The sequence below is a fragment of the Colossoma macropomum genome, unplaced genomic scaffold (assembly GCF_904425465.1).
Source record: "Colossoma macropomum unplaced genomic scaffold, Colossoma_macropomum, whole genome shotgun sequence".
Classification (NCBI taxonomy): domain Eukaryota; kingdom Metazoa; phylum Chordata; class Actinopteri; order Characiformes; family Serrasalmidae; genus Colossoma; species Colossoma macropomum.
Genome location: NW_023494798.1, coordinates 4,728,565 through 4,756,291, shown reverse-complemented (window position 1 = coordinate 4,756,291; position 27,727 = coordinate 4,728,565). Strand labels below are relative to the sequence as shown.

Below are 27,727 nucleotides of genomic sequence, written 5' to 3'. Positions count from 1 at the left end.
GTACGCATGAACGGCAAGTACGAACAGTACTCGGACACATCGGTCAGACGGAGACTCTTCAAACGATCACACTCAGCGAGGGGTCTGGCAAGCATGAGCCATTTGCTTTTATCTGCTCTGGAGAGGGGAAGACAGCTGCCGTACTTTCACCGCTAAAGGTGACTGGCATTATAAAGCGAAAGTGAGAAGTTCATTTGTCAAACAGTTTTGGATGTGGTTTGGATGAATCAGTACAAAAAGGGTTCGTTTTCCTCCCCATGCTTTCACCACTGAGGTAATGAGGGGGAGTTTTACTCAAAGGTAGTGAAGCCTCAAAGAAATGAGCTGAAATTCATCCTCAGCTAAATCTGGACAATCTCCATATAAACAATCACAGCTGCATCAAACCTGCCTAGAAGAAAAAAAAAACAGTTTCTTAAATATACAAGACTGTCGATTCTACTTAGAGCGAGTGAGTGATTGTGTACGACTGCTTGTGTTTATTATGGGATGTGCTGGGAGCCTTTTTTTGGGCCGGGTTTCCACGGATACTCACTGCAAGTACGACGAGAGCCTGACGGAGGACATGAAGAGAGGCCGTTTCTTGATCTGGCGGCGGAAGCCGAAGACGGCGTTCTGCTGGAAGCCCTCGCGGATGTTCAGGATGTACTGGTTCTGTAGCGTGATGAAGCGCACCTCCTTCAGGCCCCGCCCACTCGCCTCCTCGATCAGACGCACCACCGGCTACGGGACAGAGGGAGAGAGGAGAAAGAAACGAGTTAGATACAAAGAGAGACAGAGACAAACAGACAGGGAGAATAAGCACGGCAGCGGAACAGAGCGAGAAAAGAAACGAGATCGAAAAACATCCGACGGAATGAGAGCGAGAGCGGCGCTGAGAGAAGGAACGGCGCATTCGCACAGTTCTCGCGCTCCCACTTGCTTCATCTGGAGTGCGAGTCAGACTGCATCCATCGCTGGAGATTTGGGAAAGGAAATAAATAGCTTTATTTCGAAAAGGAACACTTATGCAACGGTCTGATTTCAGATGGCTGCGTGTGGGCAGAACAGAGCGTTTCCTCTGGTGTGTGTGTGCATGTGTGAGAGCCAGTTCTCACACACACACATAGACATATTCACATCACCCCCCCCGCCAGCCCCTGAAAATGTGGCAGAATATCCCTAATCGCCAAATGGTTTCGCAAACATTCAGGCAAACTTTGGTTCTGGACTCAATTAATACTGATTCTCCATTTAAAATCCTTTGTCAACCAACTTGGAAAGCTCAATAAATGACTTTGCGCTACTTTGATTGTTTCAACAGCTGACATTTACACTTCTCGAAGGTTTGCCTAACACGGTGTGCAGTCGCTGAACGTGAATGGGAGTGCGGTTAGTATATTAGCTTTCCCAAATTGTTCTCCAAGTTTGTGTTTCTGAGTACACCATTTATCTGAGATGTAATACAGGGAGATTCGCTCGAAAGAGGCCCCGAATATTCTAATAACTCTCTCTAGGACGAAGCAATCTGAACGAAACAACATTCAATGTGCTTCTCAGTATATGGAGCTTCGAACAAACTGGGATGCCTCTGCGTCGGGGTGATGAGGTAGGCGCCGGACAGCTGTCGTGACGTTTAACCTCCGTTTGCAGCTTCCGGGTGCATAACCCCAACCCTTTCATGTGTCTGGCAGAAAACGGAGATCACTTATAGCATCGCATGTAATGCAATCGATTACACATACGTCAAGGTATGTAGTGTATTCTTTGGTTCAGATTGCTTCATCCTAACGGGAGTTACCACAGAATATTCGGGGCCTCTTTCAAGTGAATCTCCCTGTATTTCGTAAGTGTGGCTTGTGGAGGACGTTCAGCATCTCACCTCTGAGTACTCCCTCCAGCCAAAGTTGTCTCTGCAGTAATACTTCCACACTGTGAGGCAGCTAGGGGCGGGGTTTGTGCTGGAGGACGTGGCTCCGGAGCTGGACGCCGTGGACAGACGCCTGACGAGGTCAAACTCCAGGTCACAAACCCTCATGGCACTGAAGTCTAGCATGAACACTCGACTCCTGCGTATGAGACAAAAAACACGGTCAGTTCAGACTCTCCCATAGGTCTTTTAGCAGACATACAGAAACAACATTTCACTGGTAGATGTTAAACTCAGTTTCAGCTTTTCTGGTTGGTTTCTCTGACTCGGTGTGTAAAGTGTGAGAGAAGGACAGACCAAGTCCCTTGGGCAGAGAAAGTAAGGCTGACCCCACTGACTGCTCCCCTCCTCCCCCCAAATACACACAGCCACACATCCCTGAGCTTTTTAGGTCACGTCCTGGGCCAGACAGCCCACTCTAATAACAGTCTTATCGATCACACTCACTCTCAAACACAAAGAGGATTAGGGGTCAAGGGTTAAAAGTCTGACCAGAGCTGCCAGCTCAAAGCCAGAGCCGATCAACGGGAACACATGCATGCCTGTTCTTCATTCATGACTGCTGGTCAGGTCAGAAGAGGAAGCCTCTCTTTTTTACGGTTTCTGTAATATAGCGCATATATATATCTCTATGTAAATCATATTCAGTGAGTTCTGCTAAAAAGGCATTAATAGGAAAACAGATAGAACTGCTGGCAAACCACACAGACCCAGTACACCCTAACCCTGCATTCACACTGGTAGTGGTGCGATGCAACGAAGCGGCCGGAGGACGTTCGATTTCAATGAGAGCTGGCGATTTCCGGCGACAGGAGGCGGCGCGAACGTTGGTGATGCAACAAAGTTAAGTGGAGTTTAACTTTATGCAAATAAGGAGCGAAGCGATGTGGCAATAACCAATAGGAATTGAGCATTGAGCAGCATAGTACGCACTTTGCCACTGTCAAATGGTACGCTCCGTTTTTGGTTCCTAGATAATTGTTCCTACCACAGGTGGAATAATGGCTGCGGTGCCTTCGTCGAAAATGGACAGTAATCACAAAGAACAAATAGCGTTTTCCGCGCAAACTGACTGCACAGAATCGGGGATTCAATAAAAATAAGCACACCAGCGATTTTTTACCAGGATTTTTATTTCTAGCGGGAATGCATCTGATTTGTGCTTGGTGTCAGTGAAACTATGGCAACCAACGGTCCGCTCGAGTTCAGAAACGCCCACAGGCGATGAGCGATCTGGATGACAAGAGCCAGAAAGTCGTTGCCAGTGTGAACGTGGGGTAAAGCAGAGATATCTGACCCAGCTCTTGAGAATATCCAGCACATCTACACTTCAGTTTGACAAGGTAACCAAAAGCTGCCCATAGCACATTCACGCCACTCTGAAACATGTGGTCAGTAACAAACCCACTGTCCAAGTCCTGCAGTGATGCAAACCCGAACTCAAAAACTGAAATAGTAGTAACTCATGATTATAGTACGTGGCAGAGAGAGTGAGAGAACGGTCAGACAATGGGCAGGGGTGTCCAATCTTCTCCGCAAATGGCCGGTGTGGAAGCTGGTTTTCTATCCAGCAACGTGATCAACTGTTTGAAGACCGAGACCAACAGATTTAACGAGCAGAACCACAGAACGAAGTGCAGCCCCTTTGAGGACCAGACTGCAATACAGCATGAACCATGCCAGGCCGAGAGAGGTAGAACAAGAGAAGGAGAGAGAGAGCAGGAGAGATAGAGAGCGAGTTAAAGCATGGCAGACGTTGACAGGAAGGGTGGACAATGAATGGACAAAAAAACCCCTCACCAACCAACAAACACACAGACCGAGCAGGAGCTAGACTAAACAGAAGAGAGACTCTGAACGACCAAACAAATAAGGCAAGATAATTAAACAGTGACAGAATCATTCTGGGCACCAGCTCGGCGCTCGGACTAAAGCTGGATGGAAGGCAGCCGCGCAGCCGTATAGCCAAGAGTGGCAGCGAATCTAGCTTTGGACGAGCACAACTGCTGCAATGAAATCCGATTACATCAGGTATTTGCTTTTAAACCAATAAAATAACCATGCAGCCATATAGTATGTTAATGCTTATCACAATATTGCCTTTATCATAGTGAAATCGCATCATGTAAATAAGCCCTCTAACAAATGAGAGAAACATACTGAGTGCTGTGAGCATCCTGACCAGCCCTGGACCTTCCATCGAGATGTCCAAAAAGGTTATATAAACTGGGCCAAACTTTATGTAGGCCAATCTTTAACCATGTCCCATCAAGGGTTCACACACATACTGAACGCGAACACAATATCTAGCCATTTAACTGTTTCTATGCAGAAAAAATCATGAACATTTTAAGGAAATAGATGTTCGAATGTGTATTGAAATGTTAAACTGCATCGCCGATACGCCCCTCACTCTCTACTGACTGAGGGTCTCGTTTGACGTCTTTTATGGAAACTAGATAAGGTGAACAAATTAAAGCAGTAACTTAGACCTAAAGCAACACTATGTAGTATTTGGGGATTTGGAGACACCTCTGGTGGAAATGTGTAATTGCAGGCAAAATGTGGAACATTTTGGGGGTCTAATGAAGTGCAGACATGCTATATAAGGTTTTATATAAGCCTGTTCAGGTCTCTTTTTTGTTTATACCTCTCATAAAGTCACTATTTTGCACAATGACATGCTTTTGATATCATTTTTTTAAAAGAAAATCTAAAATCAATAAGCTGTGTTGGGCATAATTAGAAGAATCAAGACGTTTTGAAAACGTAATACAAAAAATTCTGAATTAAAAATGTGTTGAACCTGAAAATATGTGTATCGCTGCACAAATCATACTCGCAATATGATATTCTGTCCATTTTGTGCAGCACTGGAACTCAAACTGTGGAACCTGCATTATCAAGCCTACACAATCGAGGTTCTCCAGTACTGAAACGTTTGACCCACCTTTGTCTGAGTCAGTCCAGCACTGCCAGCACTCTTAGATCAGACACTCGGTTCTGTTCAGAATGTCTCAGGACGTCGTGCTGTCGTTGTTGTTTTTTTATTTCTGCCTGGTGGGCAGAAGCCTGAAAGGCTGAGCTCTTAAGCAGCCATCTGGCAGAGAGGTGAAACGGAGAAGAGATGGAATGATAAGTACGTGAAAACGCAGCAAGGAGCACATTCGCTGACTAAAGTGGCCACAGAAAGGGAAATGAGAGCGCACACAGACTCAAGGAGAAGAAAATGAGGGTTGGCCTCTCTCTCTCTCCCTCTCTCCCTCTCTCTCTCTCCCTCTCCCTCTCTCTCTCTCGCTCTCCCTCTCTCTCTCTCTCTGGATTTGACGCTGTGCCATGCGAAGAGTCAGATCTGATGTAGAAAACAACACAAGCAAAAACAAGCCATAGCCCATTCTCCACGTACACAAGGAGGGGATGGGAGAGAGAGAGAGAGAGAGAGAGAGAGAGAGAGACAGACAGAGAAAATTGAAAGAAAGAGGAGAGACAGGGACACAAATAAACAGGTAAGTGAGAAAGGCAGAGAGAGAGAAGGGAGAAATGAGAGAGAAAGAGAGAGAAGAAAGAAAGATGAAGACAGAAGGGGGACAGAAAGACAGAGAAACAAGAGAGAAACAAAGACAGAGAGAGGGAAGAGAGAAAGAGAAAGAGAGGAGAGATGGAGACACAAAGAAAGTGGTGAGTGAGAAAGGCAGAAAGAGAGAAGGGAGAAATGAGAGAGAAGAAGAATGAGAGAGAGAGAGAGAGAGAGAAGAAAGAGAAACAAAAACAGAAAAAAGTAGAGAGAGAAAAAGAGAAAGGAGAGAAAGAAAGATGGGAGAGAGACAAAAAAGATGAGTGAGAAAGGCAGAGAGAGGAAAAGAAAAATGAGCGAGAGAAGAAAGAGAGACAAGAAAGAGAGAGAAACAAAGACAGAAAAAAGGAAGAGAGAAAGAAAGAGATAGGAGAAAGAGCGAGAGAGACAAAGGGAGAGAGCGTGAGAGAGGCCGAGAGAGAGAAGCGAGAGAGTGAGAGAGACAGAGAAAGGCAAGGAAAGGGGGGGCATACAGACAGAGAGAGAGAGACGTGCGAGAGAGAAAGACAGAAAGAGATAATTATCGCTGCAGTATGTCACCACTGACCTACTGAATTGAATCGAAGACAAACATACGCGCACACAGCCACACGTAGCTGCTCAGACATCTCTCTCTCTCTCTCTCTCTCTCTCTCTCTCTCTCTCACACACACACACACACACGCACACACACACACACACACACACACACACACACACACACACACACCTCTGGGAACATTCCCTGTCAGCACATGATAAGGTTAAGCCTGAAACAGCTTTAGCCTTCGAGCTACACTCACACACACACACTCACACACACACACACACACACACACACACACACACTTACCATTACAACACTCGCCAAGGGAAACAAACACACACAATGCTTACACTCACACACACCCATTAACCGTGGGCACACACCCCGCAGACGCAGAGGAACAGGCACACACTCCTGCCCAACACGTCCAGGACTTCCTGTGCTGGGCATACACAAACACCATAGTAAAATAAGCAAGATAAATAAGTAAACATTTGTCAGAGCTATATCTAGAACCTGTCTCACCAAGCATGCTGCACTTGCACAGGGTTCCTGGCTGAGCATCAAACACTGATCCAACTTTTCTCTCCTGATACAGATACCTGATCCTCAAGTATCTGCCGATACCGAGTACCAATACCGATACTACCTCTAACCCGGAGGTCGGCAATCCAGATGAATCCAGAAGAGCCATTTTGTCCTTTCAACAAAAATCAATCCACCTTGGCAGCCACAAGATTTTATGTCCATTTCACCATCTTGCCTGTAAAAATGCCTCTGTATGTGCTGATGTGTTAGTATAGGCTACAAATACAAACACAGACTTACTTTGCTCTGCATTAACCTTTAGCTCTGCTTTTCTCGCATCTCTGGCAGGAAACTTTTACTCAAAGGTGGAATAGTTTCTTGTAAAAATGTCTCTCAACTTTTTACGAGGCTAATGTTGCTTCTCATTGGACAGCTTCTTGTTCAAATTTCCCCTTCCACCTTAAATGGCACCAGAGTGTAACTGCTGTACCATTTAAGGCGGAACGGGACAATTCGAACAAGAAGCTGACTTCTGGAAACAAGTTGGAGTGATTATAAATGCAAATAAATCCATTCGTTTCCAAATTGTCAATTTTCATTAGCTGCTGGCTGGGCGAGACTGTGGTCTGCGTTGCTGTTGTGATCAGCGGTCTGCCCGCCAACCCTTCGGGTTAATGGTCAGTGAATTAGCAATTATAGGCGGCATTAACTCCAGCATTTAAGGGCATTTGTTGTTAAAACTGTGTCAGAACGATCATCGGACAGAGTCGACAGTTGGAGAGAGAGTCAAGTCGTGTTTGAGGGGCACAGACTCAGATTTTCAGCCTCCCGTTCACATTTCAGAACAGTCAGAGTTTATCAAACATGTTTGATTTTCTCGACCTGACTCGGAGTGAAATCTAGTGTAAACTGGTCAACGACTCAATCTGAACAGATTCCTGCAACAACCAATGAAAACTGAGAGTGTGAAAGAAGAAACTACAGCAAGTAAACAAAGAAAAATGGTGACAGTCCCTCACGTGTGGAGCAGAGCTTTTAAATCAGCTGAGTTTAGAGCACGAGCGCAGTCAAGTTTATGTACATTTAACTCTAAAAATACCAAACATTTTTAAATCCATGAGCCCTTAAACAGGTTTACCTGCTGCTTCTTTACCGTGTCAGCGCAAAGGGCAGAGAAAGCAGCAGCAGCAGCTCACGTTTGTTTATTTGCGTCTCCTAGTAACAGGAAAACGCAAGAGTTCGCAAGTTCAGTGAGTTCCGTTTGGTTCAGCAGCAGCTTAAAAATTGAGTTGCGTGTAATTTCAGTCGCCCAAAAAACCTGCAAAAACAGACAGTGTGAGATGCCCAGTCCTTTTACAATCTGTTAAGACTTTACGAGTCGTGTAGTGAACCCATGGCTTAAGTGTACTTATTAGAGTAACAATTTTTGATATCTGTGTAGGACGCTTTGCTTCCTCTGCTGATATTTATCATGCGATTAAGGCCACAAATGACTCAAAAGAGAAAAAAGTGACCCAAAAAAGAGGAGGGCCGGTTTTCATCCCTGATTGGCCGAAGGCTTGTCTCTGAAAACTCTTTATGACCCAAAATCCTGAACTTAACCTGCCCTCAAGCAGGTTAGGTGTGCAGCATAAGCTGCCTTGGAGACATAAAACGTGACCCACCGTCATGAAACAGAAAATCCAGGGTTAAATAGGAATAAGCTCAGTTAGCTGGCTAAGCAAGAAATCCTGCTTCGTGAGACAGACCCCTGCAAAGCCCACAGCAGACTGCAAACACACCAAGTACCAGTATCAGCAAGTACCAGTATGGGTGAGCTAGTAGTCACAGTAAAGGCCAGTCTACACAAAGGCAGCACATGAATAGGAACTGAAACATCTCAGTGCTCAGCTTGCATTTACTGACTAAACACACCATATATGACCAAAACAAATCAAACAAAATGCAAATTAGACCATTTTTCTCGTCACTGTCACACTCTGCTGCATGCGCAAAAACACACAGGCACATCCTGAAGAGTCATCGGCAGGTCATCAAAGAAGCGAAACTCGAGCTGTGACTGGTCGCGAGTTCCTCATCTGAAACCGCCCAGTCACTGGGTTTCACACCCGAGAGTGCTTTGCTGCAAAACTGCCCTGTCACTAGTTTCAGCACGGAGCTGCTGAGTCACGGAGTGTCTTCCAGAAAAACACGCACTCGCTCGCCGACCGGCATCAGCGTCCGCATGAGTCTGAGCGTCTGTGCGCTCTAGATGGCTGATGTAAGCTTGAACACTCACGTATGTGCTACTGATGTCAGTGCAGTTATAAATATAGCTTCCACTTCTCGATAGCCCAGCCGTCGGAAAGCCATTGCAAACGTGTGTGATATATTGTGCAGCCCTGCTTTGAGCAAATGGTTTTTGGTCTTGTGCTTTACTGTAAATACAGCTGGTCTCGGGGAGGGGGGGAGGGGGGGGGCAGCAGTGCAGGAATAAGGATGTGAGTGTTCAGGTACGAGAAATAAAAAAAACAGAAGAAACAAAGAATGAAAAAAAGGAAGCAGGACAAAAGGACCAGGGCAGAAGGCAGCGGGGTCGGAGCGTTTCACAGTACGAGAGCCGGAGAGAGAGAAAGAACAGGGTGACGTGCCACGGAAGAGTGCGTTCCTCTCTCCGCACACGCTGCTTTTGTTCTGAACTCTCTCTTCCTGTCCCTGCGCACAAAGAGAGGGAACAGAGAGCGCAGGATTATGGGATGAGGCTGAGTGGCGTGTTCCATCAGGAGGGCTCCGTGTACAAACGCTCAACTGTGTGTGCCAGTGGGGGTGGGGGGTGGGGGGTGTCAAAAGATGACACAGTGACACACAACGGAAATGCACGCGCACACACACACGCACACACACACACGCACACACACACACGCGCACACACGCACGCACACACACACACGCGCACACACGCACAAGCGCTGGGTAATTTATTTATGCTGTGTCACTCGATGCTTTGTGACTGCAGTGCAGCAGGAGGGAACCAGAGTAGCAGAAGAGAGAAACCACGCAGCTTCAATTTCACAACACAGAGTAGTTTCGCACACGCACACACACACACACACACACACACACACACACACACACACACACACGCAAACACACACGCACACACACACACACACACACACACACACACACACACACACATATCTGCTCTCATGTTTCCATCCCAGTCACACACAAACAGCGGTGGTCACCAACCCTACCTTCCTTTCTGCCCAAGTCTGAGGCCCTACCATTGAGCTCTGACCCCTCTGTTTTGCAAATTCATGTCTAAGGGGTAGGGTGTCCAGACTCTTGTTGAGATAGAGGGGTGGGGCAAAGTGTTGGGGCTACACGGCCCTCCAAACGGAGGCTTTTCAGACTCCAAACAGAGTGTTATGTGAAAAAAAGAAAAACTGGCAAGATGGCTGAACAAGAGACCATTTAAGGTGGAACGTAAAAATTCAAACAAGAAGCTGGAGAATATCTGACTTCAGCTTCGTATCACTGAAGAATTAGCGGTGGGTGATAATAAACAATTATCTCATCCCCCTCTTTGAAGGCACATGATGCCCTAAATGTAACTAAAGCCCAGCAGTGAGGAGCTGAACTTTACCCTCCTCTGCTGTCACTGCAGACTGGCAGGGTCGCCTACAGAGCAGCGCTGGTAGCTGTTAATGAAGTAATGCTCTTTTTATTTGAGGGTCCCATTTCATAGGGAAGATTTCAACCACTACCACTTGTAACTCAGTTCCAAGGGGCAAAGTGACACTCGGAAACAAGGGGTAGGGGTAAAAAGAAGAAATGGGATTGGGCCAAAGGCTGGGTTGATACTGCATACACCACCAGTATGCACTGTATTATTGTACGCTACTCTTCATAGCAGTGTACAGTATAGTATCCAGTATACGACAAAAGCCACATACCATATTACAGGGAAGGCATGCGACTAGACCGTCAACGTCAGGGGCCAATCAGACCGATCTCAAGACCCGCCCTGTTCTCTTTAGGTAAAAACATCCATTCTGCTGTCACACACACACACACACACACACACACACACACACACACACTGCTCTCTGGTGCCTCCTCTGCTCTGAAAACGTGAAAAACAGTGCAAAAGCAGCCGACCCAGGAGAGAGACAGAGAAGGTGAGAGGAGAGAAAGATCAATGAAGAGATCAATGAAGGACTGATGGAGAGAAAAGAGAAAGGGGGCATGCGGCAGACAATACGCTAGACAGTGAGGGGACGAGGAGTGGGGAGAGCGAGCGAAGCTGTATTGCTATATTGCTCTGCTGTCCAACAATGACGTTTAAATCACTGTTCATCTGGGCTGTAAGCGTTTATGTGCTCCTAAAATATGAATATTAGAACAAATAGGAAAAAAATAAGTAGTCATTTTATGTGTCGATGCATTTCAGGTTTAACTAGCATCTCCTCAAAAAAGCCCGATAGTAATTAGAGTAATCAATGCTTAAAGTTAAAGCAGTTGTGCTGAAATCGGAAACCAAACCGGTCTGAGCTCCTCTAAGACGCACATAAGAACTGCATATATGTATATATATATAGATATATGCATACACACATACATACATACTTGTATATATGTAAAAAGAAGTTTAGCTTTAAACTACATATCGCTGCTGTCGGAACTAAACCTCGTATCTTATTATCCTTTTATCGTATCTTGTATATTTTTGTTGTTTTTCAGTTTTTGATATAGTTTGAAAGCAGCTGTTGTCCTTTATATTGTGTGTAAATTTCATGATGAATGGACCAAAAGAAACGGCCCAAAATGACTTGGCAAAAAGTCTGGTTCCATTGACTTACATTAAAAGTAAGGTATGTTTTTTCCTTCTCCTGTAAAGTCACCATTTTGGAGATACGAGGTTTTCTTCCGACAACAGCGATATGCTTTGTAAACACTGTGCTTGAGACAGTGATACTAATAAAGGTATGTTTAATTAAATTGAGTGAAAGAAAGAAAGAAAGAAAGAAAGGAGAGAGAAAAAAGAGAGAGAGACTTAGGGAGAGAGAGAGAGAGGGAGATGAGTGCAACTTGACAGCAATCTTTTGACCCAATCACTAAGCACAGTGCTCACCTCACGGTCACTCTGACCTGTACCTGCCCGCTGATGACTGTTGTCAGGAGCCAAAAGCAGCCACACACACACAGACACACACACACACACACACACACACACACACACACTGCACAACAAAAACAATCCCGTAAACGGAACAGAAGCGGTTCTAAAGACGCTCTACTTTGCTGTGTTCACTTGAACAGAAGAGCAGCCGAACTTGAGTGTTTGTTTAATGGAAGCCCAATTTGTTCACTGCTCCAAAGCTTCGGTCAGTGTTTAAGATGGAATAAGTCTGAACGTCCAATCAGGTTAAGCAGCCTTCAGCCCTGTTCTCACAGTGTACTGCAGATACACACACCAACACACTAAAACAGAAAGGAGAAAGCAGAACAGAGATGAGTGAGAGAGAGAGAGAGAGAGAGAGAGATAAAGAGAGGGAGAGAAAAGAATTAGGACACAAAAGAGCGAGTGTGAGATAACAAGAGATCACAGGAGGAAGAGAGAGAAAGAAAGGGTAAGTGAAAGAGAAAGAGAGAGAGGCCTGCGCTCCCGCTTTGTGAAGGATTAGTGTCTATAAAGCAGCAGGGAGGCTGTGGAGCTGAACTGAACTGAGCATGCCCAGACCTGAGGCTGTGTGTTGTGCTGCATAGCTAAAGGAGACAAGAGAGAAACCCTTTCATAATTAGCCTTTGACCCCCATAACCCCTGCACACACACACGGTTTGTTTTTGCACCTTTTATGGGGTCATGCATATGTCCCATAAGTGTTATATGTATATGTAAGTATCTATATGTACTATAAGCACTCTGTATATAGTTTTTTAGATTTTTACATGATCTGAAAATCCCAGAAATGGTCTGAAATTGCTTAAGTTATAGCTTGTTCCATTAAAATAGGCATGTTTATATATGAAAAATAATATATATGTGTGTGTGTGTATATAAATACAGCTGTTTATATGCATATATATATATATATATATATATATATATATATATATATATATATATATATATATATATATATATATATATAAAAATGGTAACTTTTACAGGAGATGGAAAAAAACCTACTTCACTTTTAATGTAAGTCAATGGAACCAGACTTTTTCCAAGTCATTTTAGGCCATTTCTTTTGGTCCATTCAGCATGAAATTTATATTTTTATATTGTTTAGCTCTACCGCCCTTCGTTCCAAAATACAGTATTATCCCCTTATTCTCCTTAATCTGGTCTCACGCACAAACGCACAGCCTAACAACTTCCTCCTAACTTTCTCATGCACAACAACCTGAGCTGCCCGCATGCCACCATCACTCACACCCACCTACAACGTCACACCTGGACAAGAACTAAACACAAGCACGCACACAAATACACCTGAGCCCAGACCGCTGACCCGCAGATAAAGCAGTCGTGTCACCTAGAACCCGTGGGTGGAGAACGTTACAGTGATATGCACTCAGCCAATACATGCGTGCACAAACACGTGATCGCTCATTCAGGAGCAAAGGGCATGGAGGAACTCTGCATTAAGGTATGACTTCAGCAGAAACCGCACAGGTCGTTACGGTGTGTGACGATGCATGACTGTACATGATATTACGACAATTTCTGCCGATTCGAGCTAGCCTGAAAAGCTAGTTCTACAAAACACCGCCACAACCGAAAACACATACAGGTTCGATTATCTTCCCACATGCAAAATAATCATCTGAGACGTTTTCGGCATGTGAGGCATTTCGAACTCTCTGTTAAAGGAACAGTGTGGAGGAAAATCAATGTTGCACTAATTGTGGTTGACTTGCCACGACATGCTTGGAGTCTAGGGTTTGCTTCATTAGTTCTGCAGTGGAGCTGTGAGGCTAAGCTCATGGAGGCTCATACCATATCAATTAGCACCGTATGAAATACAGACACTGTATTGTTCAGAGCTGCTCAGTAATTTCCAAACAGACTTGCTTATCTGCTTTCTGAAACTGTGTGAGGTATTATTATCTTGGGACGCCTGATGAATCATATTAGCATTGGTGAATATTTGCTTTAAAAAGCCATTCGCCTATGGATGTTTCAAACCTGCATTTGAGGCTTTAAATATATGTTATAGTCCAGAAGAGCGTGGCCTACTGTGTTGATTAATATATCTCCGAAATTCTAACCCAGGCAGTGTTCAGGAATCTGCATCAGTATGTCGTATGGTAACTTTACAGGAGAAGGAAAAAACCTACTTTACTTTTAATGTAAGTCAATGGAACCAGATGTTTTTCCAAGTCATTTTGGGTCATTTCTTCTGGTCCATTCATCATGAAACTTACAAATAATATAAAGGCCAACAGGCATTTTCAACGTATGTCAAAAACTGAAAAACGGCAAAAATGGAGATACGAGGTTTTGTTCCGACAGCAGTGATGTACATGAAAAATATAGGATATCAGCATCGGCCAACATTTCCCATCTCAGCGGAAATCTAAAAAAAAATAAATTAATAATCGCTGCAAAACCTCATATCTCCAAAAGTGTAACTTTACAGCAAAAAACACTGTTAACTTATAATGGATTTTTTTTTCCTGTGTCATTTTGGACCATTTCTATTGGTCCATTCATTCATTTTGACACAATACAAATGGAAACAAGAACTTTCAAATTATTAAAATAAAAAAAAAGTAAAAAAATAACAAAAATGGAGATAAAACATTTTAACGCTGCATACAAAAAGCTTTTATGTCATGCAGCAACTAATACTGCTGCACAATGCTACGACACTAGAGCTGGGCAACAGAACAATATATACTGATATCGCGATAAATTATCACAATATGGATCATATCTTCAACATGGTCAGTACTTAAACAGTGACCAACTGCCAGCTTCACTATAAAGAGAGCAAAAATAGCCCCGTTTAAGTGGATTTAGTGCAACACAGTATGCAAAACACTGAATGCCAATACATCTAAAAAAATATTGTGATCGTTTATCGTAAAGATTTCTTGAAGTATCGCGATATTATATTGTTGCCATATCGCCCACCTCTATACCATACTATGCCACGCTATGCTACAGGCTACTACACCTCTGCTCCACTGGTTCTAGATCCTGGTCCTGGAGTTCCACAGCCCTGCACAGGCCGTCCAACACTCACGAACTAATTAACTGACTAACTAACTAAACTGGGGGGTTAATGCAGGGAACACAACACGCAGAGCAGTGCATCGGCGCACGGTTGTGGCACCTTAACAAGAAAACTGAACTCTAGTTCACAAAACAGCTGATCTTGCGCGGCTCAAGCACAAACGAGAAGGAAATCAATCGAAACTGCCGGACTGAGAATAAGCTGAGTGTGTGTTTAACTCCGTACCAGCAACCGAGCTCAATCTCAGCACCAACGTATCAGCAGAATGCAAATGACACAAATTCAGCATTAATAGCGCTGACGTAAATGAGAGTAATAAAGTGTGAGTGACAGCTGCTTGGGAAGTGCTCAGGGCTTTCCTCTCTTCCTCCTGAGGAGATCTGAAGGAATGAAGGAGCTGCCGCCAACGCTCCCAGCTTCCCCTTTTTGTTTCCTTTCTGGGCCAGAGAGTTCGGCGGCTCTCGCTTCCTCCGCATGAGCAGAGAGAGTCTCGGAAAGAAGAGTCTTAGAAGTTCATGAGCCTAGAACGCGCTCTGCTGAAACCGACGGAGGGACGGTCTGTTCGACCAATCCAGGATCTATTCGTCTGTTTCTTTCTCTCTTTGTCCTTCGAACACTTACAAGCTGTTCCACTCAAAACGTCCTACTCTCTGCATGTGCTGTATGGATAAACACCACGAAAGGGGAAGAGAGTGAGCGAGAGGAAGAGAGAGAGACTGACTGCACACTTCAACATCTGACTTTCCTCACTATTTAACTCGCAAATTAGTTTCAGAGAATCTGTAGATTTTAATATTAACCGCTTAAAATCTGACACTAAGTCTTATTACTGAGTAACTACAGGGACTTCAATGCAAAACTGGTTGAGCTATTCTTAGTTTATAGAAGTGTAAGAGGTTGAATAGCCAAAGTGATTACCTGGGGTCCACTTATACTGTTTAGGTGACTTCATACACCAAAAACAGTCAGCGTTCACTTTAAAATGACCTCTCTTTATGCCTTACAAATAAACAGGCTGACTGTGTCACTGTGCCTTCAAGATTTATATATCGCTGCTGTCGGAACAAAACCTCATCTCCAAAATAGTAACTTTACAGGAGAAGGAAAAAACATACTTGACTCTTAATGCAAGTCAATGGATCCAGACTTTTTTTCCTGGTCACTTTGGGTCGTTTCTTTTGGTCCCTTCATTTTGAAATTTACATACAATGTAAAGGCCAACATGCAGTTTCAAATTATGTCAAAAACTGAAAAACGACAAAAACTTGAGATACAAGGTTTTCTTCTGACTTCTTTCTTCTAACAGTGATTGCGCTTTATAAGGAGGTTGAAACTCTCCTTATAGCTTCACATGAATGTGCAGGACTAAACTGCTGCTAAAAGTTTTTGTGACATCACAAAAGCAGCAAATCCCAAATTTTTGCAGCTTCATTTTTTATATACGTACTGCAGAGTTAATGGTATGTTCTTAAATGTTAACAGCGTTTAGATACTATGTCAACTCTTGCGTCCGCAAATTTTGGTTTTCCCTGACATGGGCCCTTTAAGACAGGGGTGTCATACCTAACCACTAAAGGGGCCATTTTAAAAAAAAAAATATCTCAACAAATCTGTAGGCCAGAGAAAAAATGTTTTTAATGTTATTTTTAGTTAACGTTGTGCTATAACACAAACTGGCCACTGTTTATTTAAAATATGGAAAAACCTCAACAGTAAAATGCAGACACTTGTAGTAGAGCTTAAAATATTACATAAACACTTGAAATATTCAAAATTTAATGGAGCTCGGTCTATTAAACCTACCTATTTGCTGGAACTAGACACACTGGCATCCTTAATACTTGGGGGGCTCGGTTTCTGAGCTGCTAAGCTGACTTTAAGTGTTTACTGGCTGAACTGCAGCTAGTGTTTGGTGATATGACTGGTGTGGAATTGAGGTGTAAATGCCGTCCCATAGACTGTTGCTGGAGTAGGAGAGTCAGAGCTCACATTACATTGCAGTGCATGCTGGGGACTGTAGTGCAGCGCATTGTGAAATAGGCTAATATTAACAAAAAATTAAAACACTTTTGCGGGCTGGACAGGATTGTGTTGCGGGCCTGATTTGGCTCGTGGGCGTTGTGTTTGACACATGGGCTTTAAGGGGTTAACCAGTTAACAGGGAATTTCACAGAGGACGCTGTCTGATGAGAAGGCAGATCAACCTCGCCTCTGTGAATCATTCCATGGCCTGTCTGACACGCTATCTCCTCCACGCTCAGGCATACACACTCGCACGGATGGGCGCTGGCACAAACACAAGCCCTAACGCACGCACTCGCGCACGCACGCTCGGCTTGGTTTCGGGTCACCGTGCCCTCAATGCTTGGCGAGAGAGTGTCGCGCTGTCCTATCACTCTCTGCCGTTCTCACGGAAACACAGCCATAAGGGTCAAAGAGCAATGCACTTGCATGCACAAGCAATGACACCGGGGTCATAAAATCACCAGCTACTGGTTACACACTAATGTCCTCTCCTCCGGAGTTTAGTCAAAGGGAGTCACTCGAGTCGCTCTAATTCAAAGGGCCCTTGTCCTCTTGTATTTTATTACATTGTCCCCGCTGAGGTCCACTCTCTGACCATTTCCCAACCTCTTTTTATCTCTTAGAATTAAACGTTCTGTGCATGTAAGATGAACATTTTTCAGTTTTTGACATAATTTGAAAATACTTGTCACCCTTTACATTGTAGATAAATTTCATGATGAACAGACCAACGGAAATGACCCAAAATTACTTGGAAAAACGTCTGGTTCCATTGACTTACATTAGAAGAGAAACAAGGTTTTGTTCTGACAACAATGATGCAACAAACTGCTGTGGGCTGAATAAATATTTGCAAATGCAAAGGTTTTTAGACATATCACAAGAACAGTGAATTCAAAATGGTAGCTCCCATATATGGATGGTATGGACTGGGGAGTGAATGGTAGCTTTTAAAGGTTTAAAAATACTACAATACACACTACATTAAACACTTTCCTTTCAGAAAAACAAGGGAAACATGATATGGGCCCTTTAATTCAACTCATATTACACAGCTAAAGACAACCAGATCAGACTTGCAGGCAATTCCAGCGACTTGCAGGCCTACTATTCAGTAACTACAGTGAATTATGCAAGCACTGCTACACAACTAATAGGAGAGATGTAGTTCTCGGGGGACGGAATCACTGCAGTTAAAGGAACTGGCTTCTTTGTACACTTGTGTCCATCCAGCTACTTTGCTCTGCAAGACTGCTGGCAAGTAATGCTGGACTTAGGTCAAAATATACGGCAGCAACGTGACACCTGATCAGGCGCTCAGGTAAACGTACAATGGACTCGGCCGCAGAAACGCTCGCACACTCACGCTCACACGCACACCTCCATAGAAACATATCAACACACATACTCCCAAGGTCTTTCCTGGAACTAGGCGTAGTATCGACCATATGGAGTCAGCGCACCAAACAAACAAACCCCCTACAGCTGGCAACTGCAAACAGGGAGACAAACAAAGCAACGCTTATCTCCTGGAGCCCCCCAGGGGTCCCCATTTCACACATCCCCCACAAATACACACGCATATGCACAGTGGGGGGCTGAGCCTAAACACTTAACAGCTACTTCTAAGGTGGCGGAGAGCCAAAGGTAATTAGCACGGCCTTTAATGCAGAGGGAAACGGTGGACGTTCACTGGGGACACCTTTCATGACACTGACTGAAAACAGCCAACACTACAGAGCGGTTTAAGTCAAACCTACAAAAAAAGAGAAGGAAAGTATGGGGAAAAAAGTACTGATCAGGAATCAGAAGCCCTGTCACAAATATTACATTATCGGCTAATTGCAATAATTTGTGATGATCACAGTTATTTAATCTGACTGCAGTCGTTTTCTATAGTTGTTGGATTTCACAGTTATTACGCCACAACATGTAATACATGCGCTGGTTTGAGCCAAATAAATGTTTATAAAAAAAAAAAAAACAATAAATGCATTCAGTGAGAAACTAGTAACTCGGTGCTCTAACACGTTTACAGGGCAGCATGAGTAATGTTTGGTTAATTAACCAAACCCAACATTTTTATCATGTGTGTCTGCAAACTTAGCGGCTTATATTTTCACTCAGAGCTCTTGACTTTACCCTCCTATTATCTTCAGGGTCAGTTTGACCCTATTCAGTGTTAAAAATCCCTAAATAAACGACTGCTTCATATTTATTGACTTGTCCTCATTTAGTGGATAAACATAAAAGTCACATGATGGTATGTCTTCAATGTCGTTTACACATTTAGTACACATCAGTGCTCTCTGGGGTCAGTTTGACCCCAGGCTGTTGTAGCTGTAGGAAATATCAACATTTGTTTTGGTTGTTGTGCTGGGTCAAACTGACCCCAGGCATAAAAGTATGTAAATGTGAGGATAACAGAAGAGCTACACATGATTCTGTGTAACAGTAGTTGTTCGCTGATGTTGACGAATCAGCTAATTTGGCCTCTTTAGGCCTGTAGTTTAAGAGCTGCATACAATAAACAAAAAACTTATTAACTGCAATTATTGATGTGGCAATTTATCATCAGCTACAACTTCTAGATAGCCTTAGGAATCAGTATCGAAGAAAAGGTATTGAAGACTTTTGATCTAAACTCATGGGACGTTACGACACACGAATTAAATTTCACATTTTGATACTGAGGTTGTGAGGCAATAGCCAAGTTTACATGCAGCCTAATAATCCATTAATAATCCGACTAATAGCTCAATCGGAATAGTCTAGTCTGATTGAGGCCATTCGGAATACAGTTATTGTAAATAATCCGTTAAACAGAAGAATAATATCCGTGTAAACGCCTGTATCTGATTACATTCCCTATCGGAAAGTTTAAGTCCGTTCTGATCATGTTCGTCACGTCATAGTGAAACTGTATACCGTTCAACATGGCGGAGCAGAAACTGGTCTGCAGAGGAGACGAAGTTTATGCTCTGATCTTTAAAAGACGGCGGTGGGACGGACGTCCAGGTTATGTGTCTCAGATCATGACGTCTTCCTCTCGGCCTTCTTTAATAAGGACATGTGAAGGACGTTTTCCTGAGTCTGACATCATTTTAAAGCAATTAAACACAGAAGCGCTGCTCACTGCTGCTCGTCTCACTCTGACTGGACTCACGTGATGCTCATTGTCATGGTAACGTCTACACTAAGTGGTTTTCAACGCGTGCATGTAATGCTGGATCGGGCTACTTGTGTTCAATCGGATTGGCAAAAATCCTCGCATGTAAACACAGACAGTGTGTGATGAAATGAATTCAGTTTAGTTAGCGATATCAGTTTTCCCTGTTCACTTAATACACTATTAAATTTCTCAACAACTCAAGAAAGAAATCTACACTTTCTCTTTCTTTAAACTGTCTAAACATAATAATTCTGACTTCTCTGACACTCTTCTGACACTCTGACCAAAACAAAACAAGTTATGCGTACTATCATAGTGCAGAAAACACAATACATATCATATCTTAAAATCTGAGTATCGTCACATCCCTAAAAGAAGCTTTACGGGTCATCACATGGTCATATTTCCATGACTAGTCTATCCTAAGGGAGCTGTGTCATTGTGAGAATAAAAACTGGGCTGCTCTGTCAAAACCAAATGCCCTTCGTCCCACAGAGACTGTTTGCATACAGATTCACTTCTGGGCTTAAAAAACCCTCCTTCTAAACAAGAACAGCCTTGTTGCTTCGAGCCGAGCTCTCCGCAAGACCCACTCGGCGTACGAATACCCCCCGTGGTGAGTGTGGTGCATGACTTAACCCTTAAACTCTGCATGTGGCCCACATTTCAGGTTCTTCACTGTCATAACCAGAACTGGGTATCATTAAAACCACATATCGATACTTCATTTTAAAATACATACATTCATTTTAAAACTGAACTTCGCTTTAATTATTAATCGAAAGTGGCTTAAAATAAATGAATATGAAGTGCTGGAAGTGGGTGTATTTACAGACTACACTAATCAAGAAGTGCAGATGTAGCTAATTTAGACAGCCAATCAGCAGTCTAGATTTCAGAACAAGCATGCTTATTGGCTCACGGATGCTAAGCCAGAATAATCTGAATAATTCGAGTACCATAAAGGTATTGAATTTCAATACGTCTTACATATTACATATTAATTTCATAGTAGTTACTTAATAATAACAACACTTAGGATTAAAGAGCCCATATCACAGAATTAATTTTTATTTTATTAATAATTCTTAACGTTTTTTATTTAATATTTCTTAAGATGTAGTGTGTAAACCCTGCTAAGGTTTCTCCAAACGTACCGCTCACTCTCGAGTCCATGCTGAGACTATGCCGCAAAAAAAGCCCATGATGTCACAAAAACCAACACATTTACAGATATATCCACCTATTCCGCCTTTTACAGCCCACACTGGTGTTTCAGCCTATGCTGCTTTTCAAACAAGGCCCTACACAGGGCAGCCAATCAGAACAGAGCTCATTTGCATACACCAGTCTTAAAGGTACAGACTGTTTCATTCTCAGGGATAAAGGGAGGTTAGAAAATGGTCTTGGAAAAAAGAAATTATGGCTGTTTTTGGTACATAAACCCACCCATATGTCATAAAAGATATGGAGGATTTGGGCCCTTTAATAACTGTCGCTTTCAAAGGGTGAATCTGCATGTGTGAGCGAGCGTGACTGAGAGAGGCAATGTGCTCTCCGTCCTACACCAAGGCAGAATTTGCATAAGCTTGCTGAGTGGGTACATAAATGTGAGCCTGTGTTTGTGCGTGTGTGAGACTCATTTATCTGAGTGTGTGTGAGACACGATCCGTGCAAGGCTCGGCTCTGTCTGCGTGAGAAGAGCGTGCGACCGTCCCCGCGTCACTCGCGGTGACTCTGTGCGACTTTGTGTGCGAGTGACCGCATGAGGCAGAAACAGGTCATGCAAGTTCACGGCTTACAGCCGTCAGCGCACTTCCCCGTCTCGGGGCAGCCGGCGGAAGGCTTATGAGGGGGGGGTGATCAACATGCACTCTCTCGCACACAAACAAACTTCAACCTGAACTTCCCGTCAGTTACACACACACACGCACCTGTTTTTTCTTTCCTGTGACCCCACTGCTGCCTCTATCACACCCCCACACACAATCCCTCCCTTCAGCACTAATGCTCTTAAATATGCCTCCCTTTCTTAGTATGCTTCCCTAAAAGTAGTCTATCCAATACTGCTACTACTACTAACCCTTTAAAGCTTATTACACAGTTATTAACCTCTTATAATCCACATCTGAATTGTCATACAATCCCTCCCTTAGGCACTAATGCTCTTAAATATGCCTCCCTTTCTTAGTATGCTTCCCTAAAAGTAGTCTATCCTATACTGCTGCTACTACTAACCCTTTAAAGCTTATTATACAGTTATTACCCTATTATAGTCCATGTGTGAATTGTCATACAATCCCTCCCATCAGCACTAATGTTCTTAAATCTGCCTCCCTTTCATGCACTTTACACTAAGTTATGCTTCCTTACTAGTAGTCTAGCCTATACTTTTATTACTATCAACTCTTTAAACGCCAAGCTTATTACACAGTTATTAACTTATTAAATCTATTGAAGGCCATATCTAAAATCTGCCTCCCTTTCTTGCACTCTACACTAAGTTATGCCACTAACAGTAGTCTAGCCACTACTGGTACTACTTTACAGGGACCTTTACAGGCCAAGCTTATTACACAGTTATTAACCTATATAAGTCCCTATCTGAATTGTCACATATAATCCCTCATTCGGGCACTGTTAGATGCTCATCCACAGTAAAACTATGCAAAATATCACCTCTTTAATCCAATCAGATGCTCTGTGACATTTTTCCTTGACTTGAATGGGTTAATCTTCAGGCTTATAAGCTAGTAATTACTATAAATAATGTATGTTATGTATGTAATCAATGAGGAACGTAAGTCTGGCACTGCCTTCAAGTTAAAAAGGTTAACTAAGCTTATCCGTTATCAGTTATCAGTGATTTCTGGCCACCATAAAGCAGGAATAGAATGTAAACAAAATAGGCACTTACAGAAATTTAAGCTTGACTTGCTCATTGTCCGGATTGCAATAGAGTCTTTCCAGCTGTTCCTGGGCATCGTCCGATATGCTCTGCCAGCCGTGCGTATCCGAGCGCCGGATCTGCCAGTGGTAAGGCAGCACGGTGTGGTGCCGCTCGCAGTCGCTGCCGTAAAGGCACGCGCCCTGCAGGAAGTCAGCGCAGATGTCGATACCGTCGCCCTGGTGCGTGTGGTACTGCAGCTGGGTCAGCAGTTCAAACACGAGGTCCAATGAGGCCTCCTCGCTCTTGTCCCGAAACATCTCACCCTCCTGGGCCGCAGCGCCCCCTAATGGCTCAGCGGGGGCGAAGATGTCGCCTAGCGTCTCCGAGGCTACGACAGCGGGCGCCGACGTCACATCCGGCGTCATGTCCGCCGCTACGTCGCCCGTCTGCGCCTCCGAATCCACGGTGTCCTTTGTCTGTACCTCGCTCATGGTGGCCTGCTTCTCAATGGTGGCGGCGGCGGCGGCGGCACACGGGGCCACAAACACCCCCTCCCCGGCCACCAGCAGCGTGCTCAGGAGCGGCTCCTGCAGCGCCCGAAGGCATTTCCTCTGCGCGTGCTTCTTCTTGAAGCAGGGCTTCACTAGAGGGATCTTATCCACGAGGCCCAGCCGCTGCTCGAACTCCCCGTCCTCCATGGCCAAGCTGAGCGTGGCCTCCTCCAAAACTTTCTCCCCGTCGCTGCCTTCCGGCTCCTGCATCACATGCAAACTCTTCTCCATGGACCCTGTTGGAAGAGCAGGTAGAGGAGGCTAATGACTAGTCACGTTCGTGTAGCTACACGCACGTAGGTGTAACACTGACTGGATTACACGATCAAATTACACTACATTCACTTCTGCTCAAGTGCACTTGTTAGGAAAGGGACCTACATTCTTCAGTTCCATTTCTCTCACAGTTGGTTCCTGATTCCTTTTTTGGTTTAACTGAATTCTCAGGTGATTTTAGGGTTATCACGATAAATTTTAATTTATCTGGTCGTACAGTCTGCGTGTTTCATTAAAAGATCAGATTTTAGTGCAGCACAGTGTGTAAAATCGTGAATGAAAATCACTGGACCCAGAATTTTTGATAGCTGTTTAGAAATATCATGATGTGATATTCTAGCTGTATCGCCCACCCCTAACCGAATTCTCTTCTCTTGGTTCAGAACCAGGACTGCTTGACTGTTGCTCACAGCTTTAGTGTTCTATTTCAGTACAAAAGGATCTCAAAAAGAGAAGGACAGCAGTTCCTACGCTGACAGATGCTGGACGTTCTGTGAAGTTCCTCTGTACTGACTTCCACTCAGGCTGTATGTATGCTACACTCTTAAAAAAGATGGTTCTTCAAGGGTTACTTAGTAAAGGCAATGACTGTATTTAGAACCACGAGCTCTATATAGAGGCATTTCATGCTTGGTTCGTTGCATAATGGTTCTTCAGACTGAATAGAATGTATAGAACCACATATGGTCCCGGATTTGTCAAGCTTCTAACAATAGAAGAACGCTTTTGGTGCTATGTAGAGCTATTTTCAAAAGGGTTCTATAGAGAATCTAAAATGGTTCTTTGCACGGTGAAAAAGCTCTTCAGACTGACAGACAATGTGTTGCAAATGGCTCTTTACAGGTTCAACCATAGAACCTATACATCATAGAATCACAGTCCATATAGATTTTATATATATATATATATATATATATATATATATATTCTACATTCTTAAAAAAATGGTGCTTTAGTAGTTCTTCAGTAAAGAAAATCATGATCTCTCAAAGAACCCTTTGCATTATAAATATGTAGAACCATTTCCGTAACTAAAGAACCCCTGAAGCACCATCTTTTTTAAAGTGTGCACAGTTGCATATGGTTCCATATAGAATCTGGGTCCTGAAGCTACGATGTCTAACTTGCAAAAATATACAAAACTACTTTCAAAAAGGCTCTACAGAGAACCTTAACTGGTTCTTTGCATGGTGGAACAGCTCTTCAGACTGATGGAGAATGTGTTGCACATGGTTCTATATAGAACCATATGCTATACAGGTTCTATATTTTACATAGGTTTCATAGTACCTATACATTCTACACAGGTTCTACACTCTTAAAAAAAGATTTTGCTTCAAAGGTTCTTTAGCGAAGAAAATGGTTCTATGAAAACTCAAAAAACTCTCTGCGTGATTAAAGGGTTCTTTGCATCCTTGAGTGTTCATAGAACCACTTTTCTTCACTAAAGAACCCTTGAAGCACCATCTTTTTAAGAGTGCACGGTTGCATGTGGTTCTACATAGAACCTAGGTTCCTCTGTTGTGACAATGTCAAGCTTGTAACGTTAGCAGAACCCTTTTTACTGCTACACAGAACAATTTGCAAAAGGATCAACAAACTCTCCACCAATCTGAAGCACCATTTCACCATGCAAAGAACCATTTGAGCATGCAAATGGATCTATGTGGAACTCATGGTTCTAAATACAGCCTAAAGAAACCTTGGAGATCCAGCTAAGAGTGTATCTGAGTCGCCACTGCACTGCAACAACTTTTGCAGCTGGGGCTGATCTAACGTTACCTTCCCTCTGGAAGCAGAAGCAGTCGGAGCGATCAGACTTTGGTCCCCTGTCAGAGTCACCGGGCTGTCATATGCTCTGAGCAGAGTCTGATCATAAGTCATCAGCGGGTCAGGTGAGTGAGTCAGAGCTCACGCTCTTGTGCGCTCGGGTGTATCAGCAGAGGCGAAACCTCACCTTTCCTTTCCTTTCTCGAGAACAGACGCACCGAGGGGTGGCACCAGTGAAACAGAAAGCTCGTCCCTCCTCTACCCCCCCACCCCCACCCCCGCCAGCCCCCCCAACCACCAACAACGTCCAGAGAGCGACCGGGCTGAGTCAAACCGAGCGGCTCGAGCGTAAACAAACCTCGTTTCTGTCTCGTTTTTTAGCACCTGACTAACCAAACCGGCACAAACCAGCAGCGATGCAGCCTGAGCTTCCCATTTCTCGCTCGAGTCCCCCCCGTTCCACCTTAAATGCCGCACCATTTAAGGTGGAACGGGAAAATTCGACCCAGAACGCTGGCGAATAGGGAGCCTCGCGCTCGGCGCTGGTTGCTTAGAGGCGCTGCTGCCTACGTGCCGGTGACCGAGCTGAGCTCGAGCAGCTCCGCACGTAGCGCCTTTCGCGCGCACACACACACACACACATATACACACAATGGCCTCTTACACACACAAAATAGCTTATACGAATAAGCATAAAACACGAACGGACGGGTCGTTCGGGAGAGCCAGCGCCGTTCCAGTCTGCGAAAAAGACGTGTAACGCTAATTAAACGACGACGCGTCCCGCGTATAGTCCTTTTCGCTAAACGTACGCGTCCGCGCGCAAGCGCTCGTGCTTCGGTTACCTGTCCAAACGGTCCCCGTTTTCTTCTCCTCCTCGCGCTCCGCCGTCCCGTCGCGCAGAGCAGCGAGAGAGACAAAGCGCTCATCCACCGAGAGAAGCGGCTCTGCAGCGCACTGAACTCAGCTCCCTCTCTCCGTCTCTCTCTCTCTCTCTCTCTCTCTAGCTCTGTCACTCTCTCTCTCTCTCTTTCTCTTGGTCGCTCGTTCGTTCTCGCTCTCTTAGGGGGCGGGGCTTGGTCGTGACTGAGCGAGGGAGCTCCAGCGTGCGCTCTCTCTCTCTCGTTCTCTCTCTAGGTCTCTCTATCGCCCTTGCGCTCCACGGGGCGGGGCTTGGTCGCCAAACACAGAAACAGGAAGTCGTGTCGGCGTTGATAGTGCGTGCGAGTTCATGGCAAAGCACAAACGAGACAAAGAGCGCACAGAGCTTTAAAGGGCCAATACGGTCCCTTTCTTACATGTTAATTGACATTTTTACATTTTCTCCCTCACAGACAAACAGGCCGCTTTTTCTCCGCGCGCCTTTATGGCTGAGGCATGTAAATAAGCTATACTTTAAACAGTGAAATCACACCTGGCTGTTAAGCATTAGTGATGTATTTGATATGTTCAGGTCTTTATCAGTGGTTACATATAGCATAAAACTCATTGATAAAAAAAAAAGGCCATGATATGGGTCCGTTAATCGTTTATGATTTTTAATGACCGAAGCAGCTGCTTTTTAGATAATATATTAGGGGAATTTATTAAAAATGTGGAAAATTAAGGGATTTTACAGCAGGTTTGTGTGGAATAATCTTTATTAAAATGTTAAACAATACATAGCATAATTACATCTGGCTATAATGAAGAACTACAGAAGATAAGAAAGAAACAGTGTAGCAAAAAGAAGGGGATATATAAATATCAAAATAATAATAATAATAATAATAATAATAATAATAATAATAATGACAATAATAAAGACAATATATGTAATTTATAGTCTTTTTATTGGAGGAGTAAATCACATAACTTTGGTCTGAACTAAAAATAAAATCTCCTGCCTCCACCTTGTGAATGTGTGTAATGATGACAAATAAAGCAAGAAATACTCACTCACTGCAGGGAATTGGTTGCAGAAGCGCATGGAACCAGGAGCCCCCTACTGGACAGGGAATTTATGAAACCCAAGCCTGCGTGCAAAAGGGCCTGATACAGCTAATGCTGTTTACAGCCCCAGGACACGCTATAGGAGACCCACACACACACACACCCAGCCACTTTACACACACACGCACACGGATAAATAAAGGGTGTACTGAAAACTGCTCCTGAGTTGAATATGTGATTTTGAGATTTTTATCCGGGACAGGAGTGGCTAAAATAACAAAATGAAAGCTCTGGAGGAAAAATGCCTTCAGTCCTAAAATTAGTTAGCCTGGAATATTATAAA

General features: G+C 43.9%; 1 protein-coding gene across 1 annotated transcript in view; it reads right to left on the bottom strand.

Moving 5' to 3' along the window:
* Window positions 1-26,450, bottom strand: part of LOC118818037 (TCDD-inducible poly(ADP-ribose) polymerase) — a 35,391-nt gene extending 8,941 nt beyond the window's left edge. Inside the window, exons 1-4 of the mRNA XM_036585141.1 lie at window positions 26,298-26,450; window positions 22,883-23,642; window positions 1,862-2,048; window positions 536-723 (exon numbers count right to left, since the gene is read on the bottom strand). Coding sequence (XP_036441034.1) covers window positions 536-723; window positions 1,862-2,048; window positions 22,883-23,637 — 1,130 coding nt within the window. The 5' untranslated portion in view covers window positions 23,638-23,642; window positions 26,298-26,450. The remainder of the gene's footprint in view (window positions 1-535; window positions 724-1,861; window positions 2,049-22,882; window positions 23,643-26,297) is intronic.
* Window positions 26,451-27,727: the final 1,277 nt, after the last annotated feature.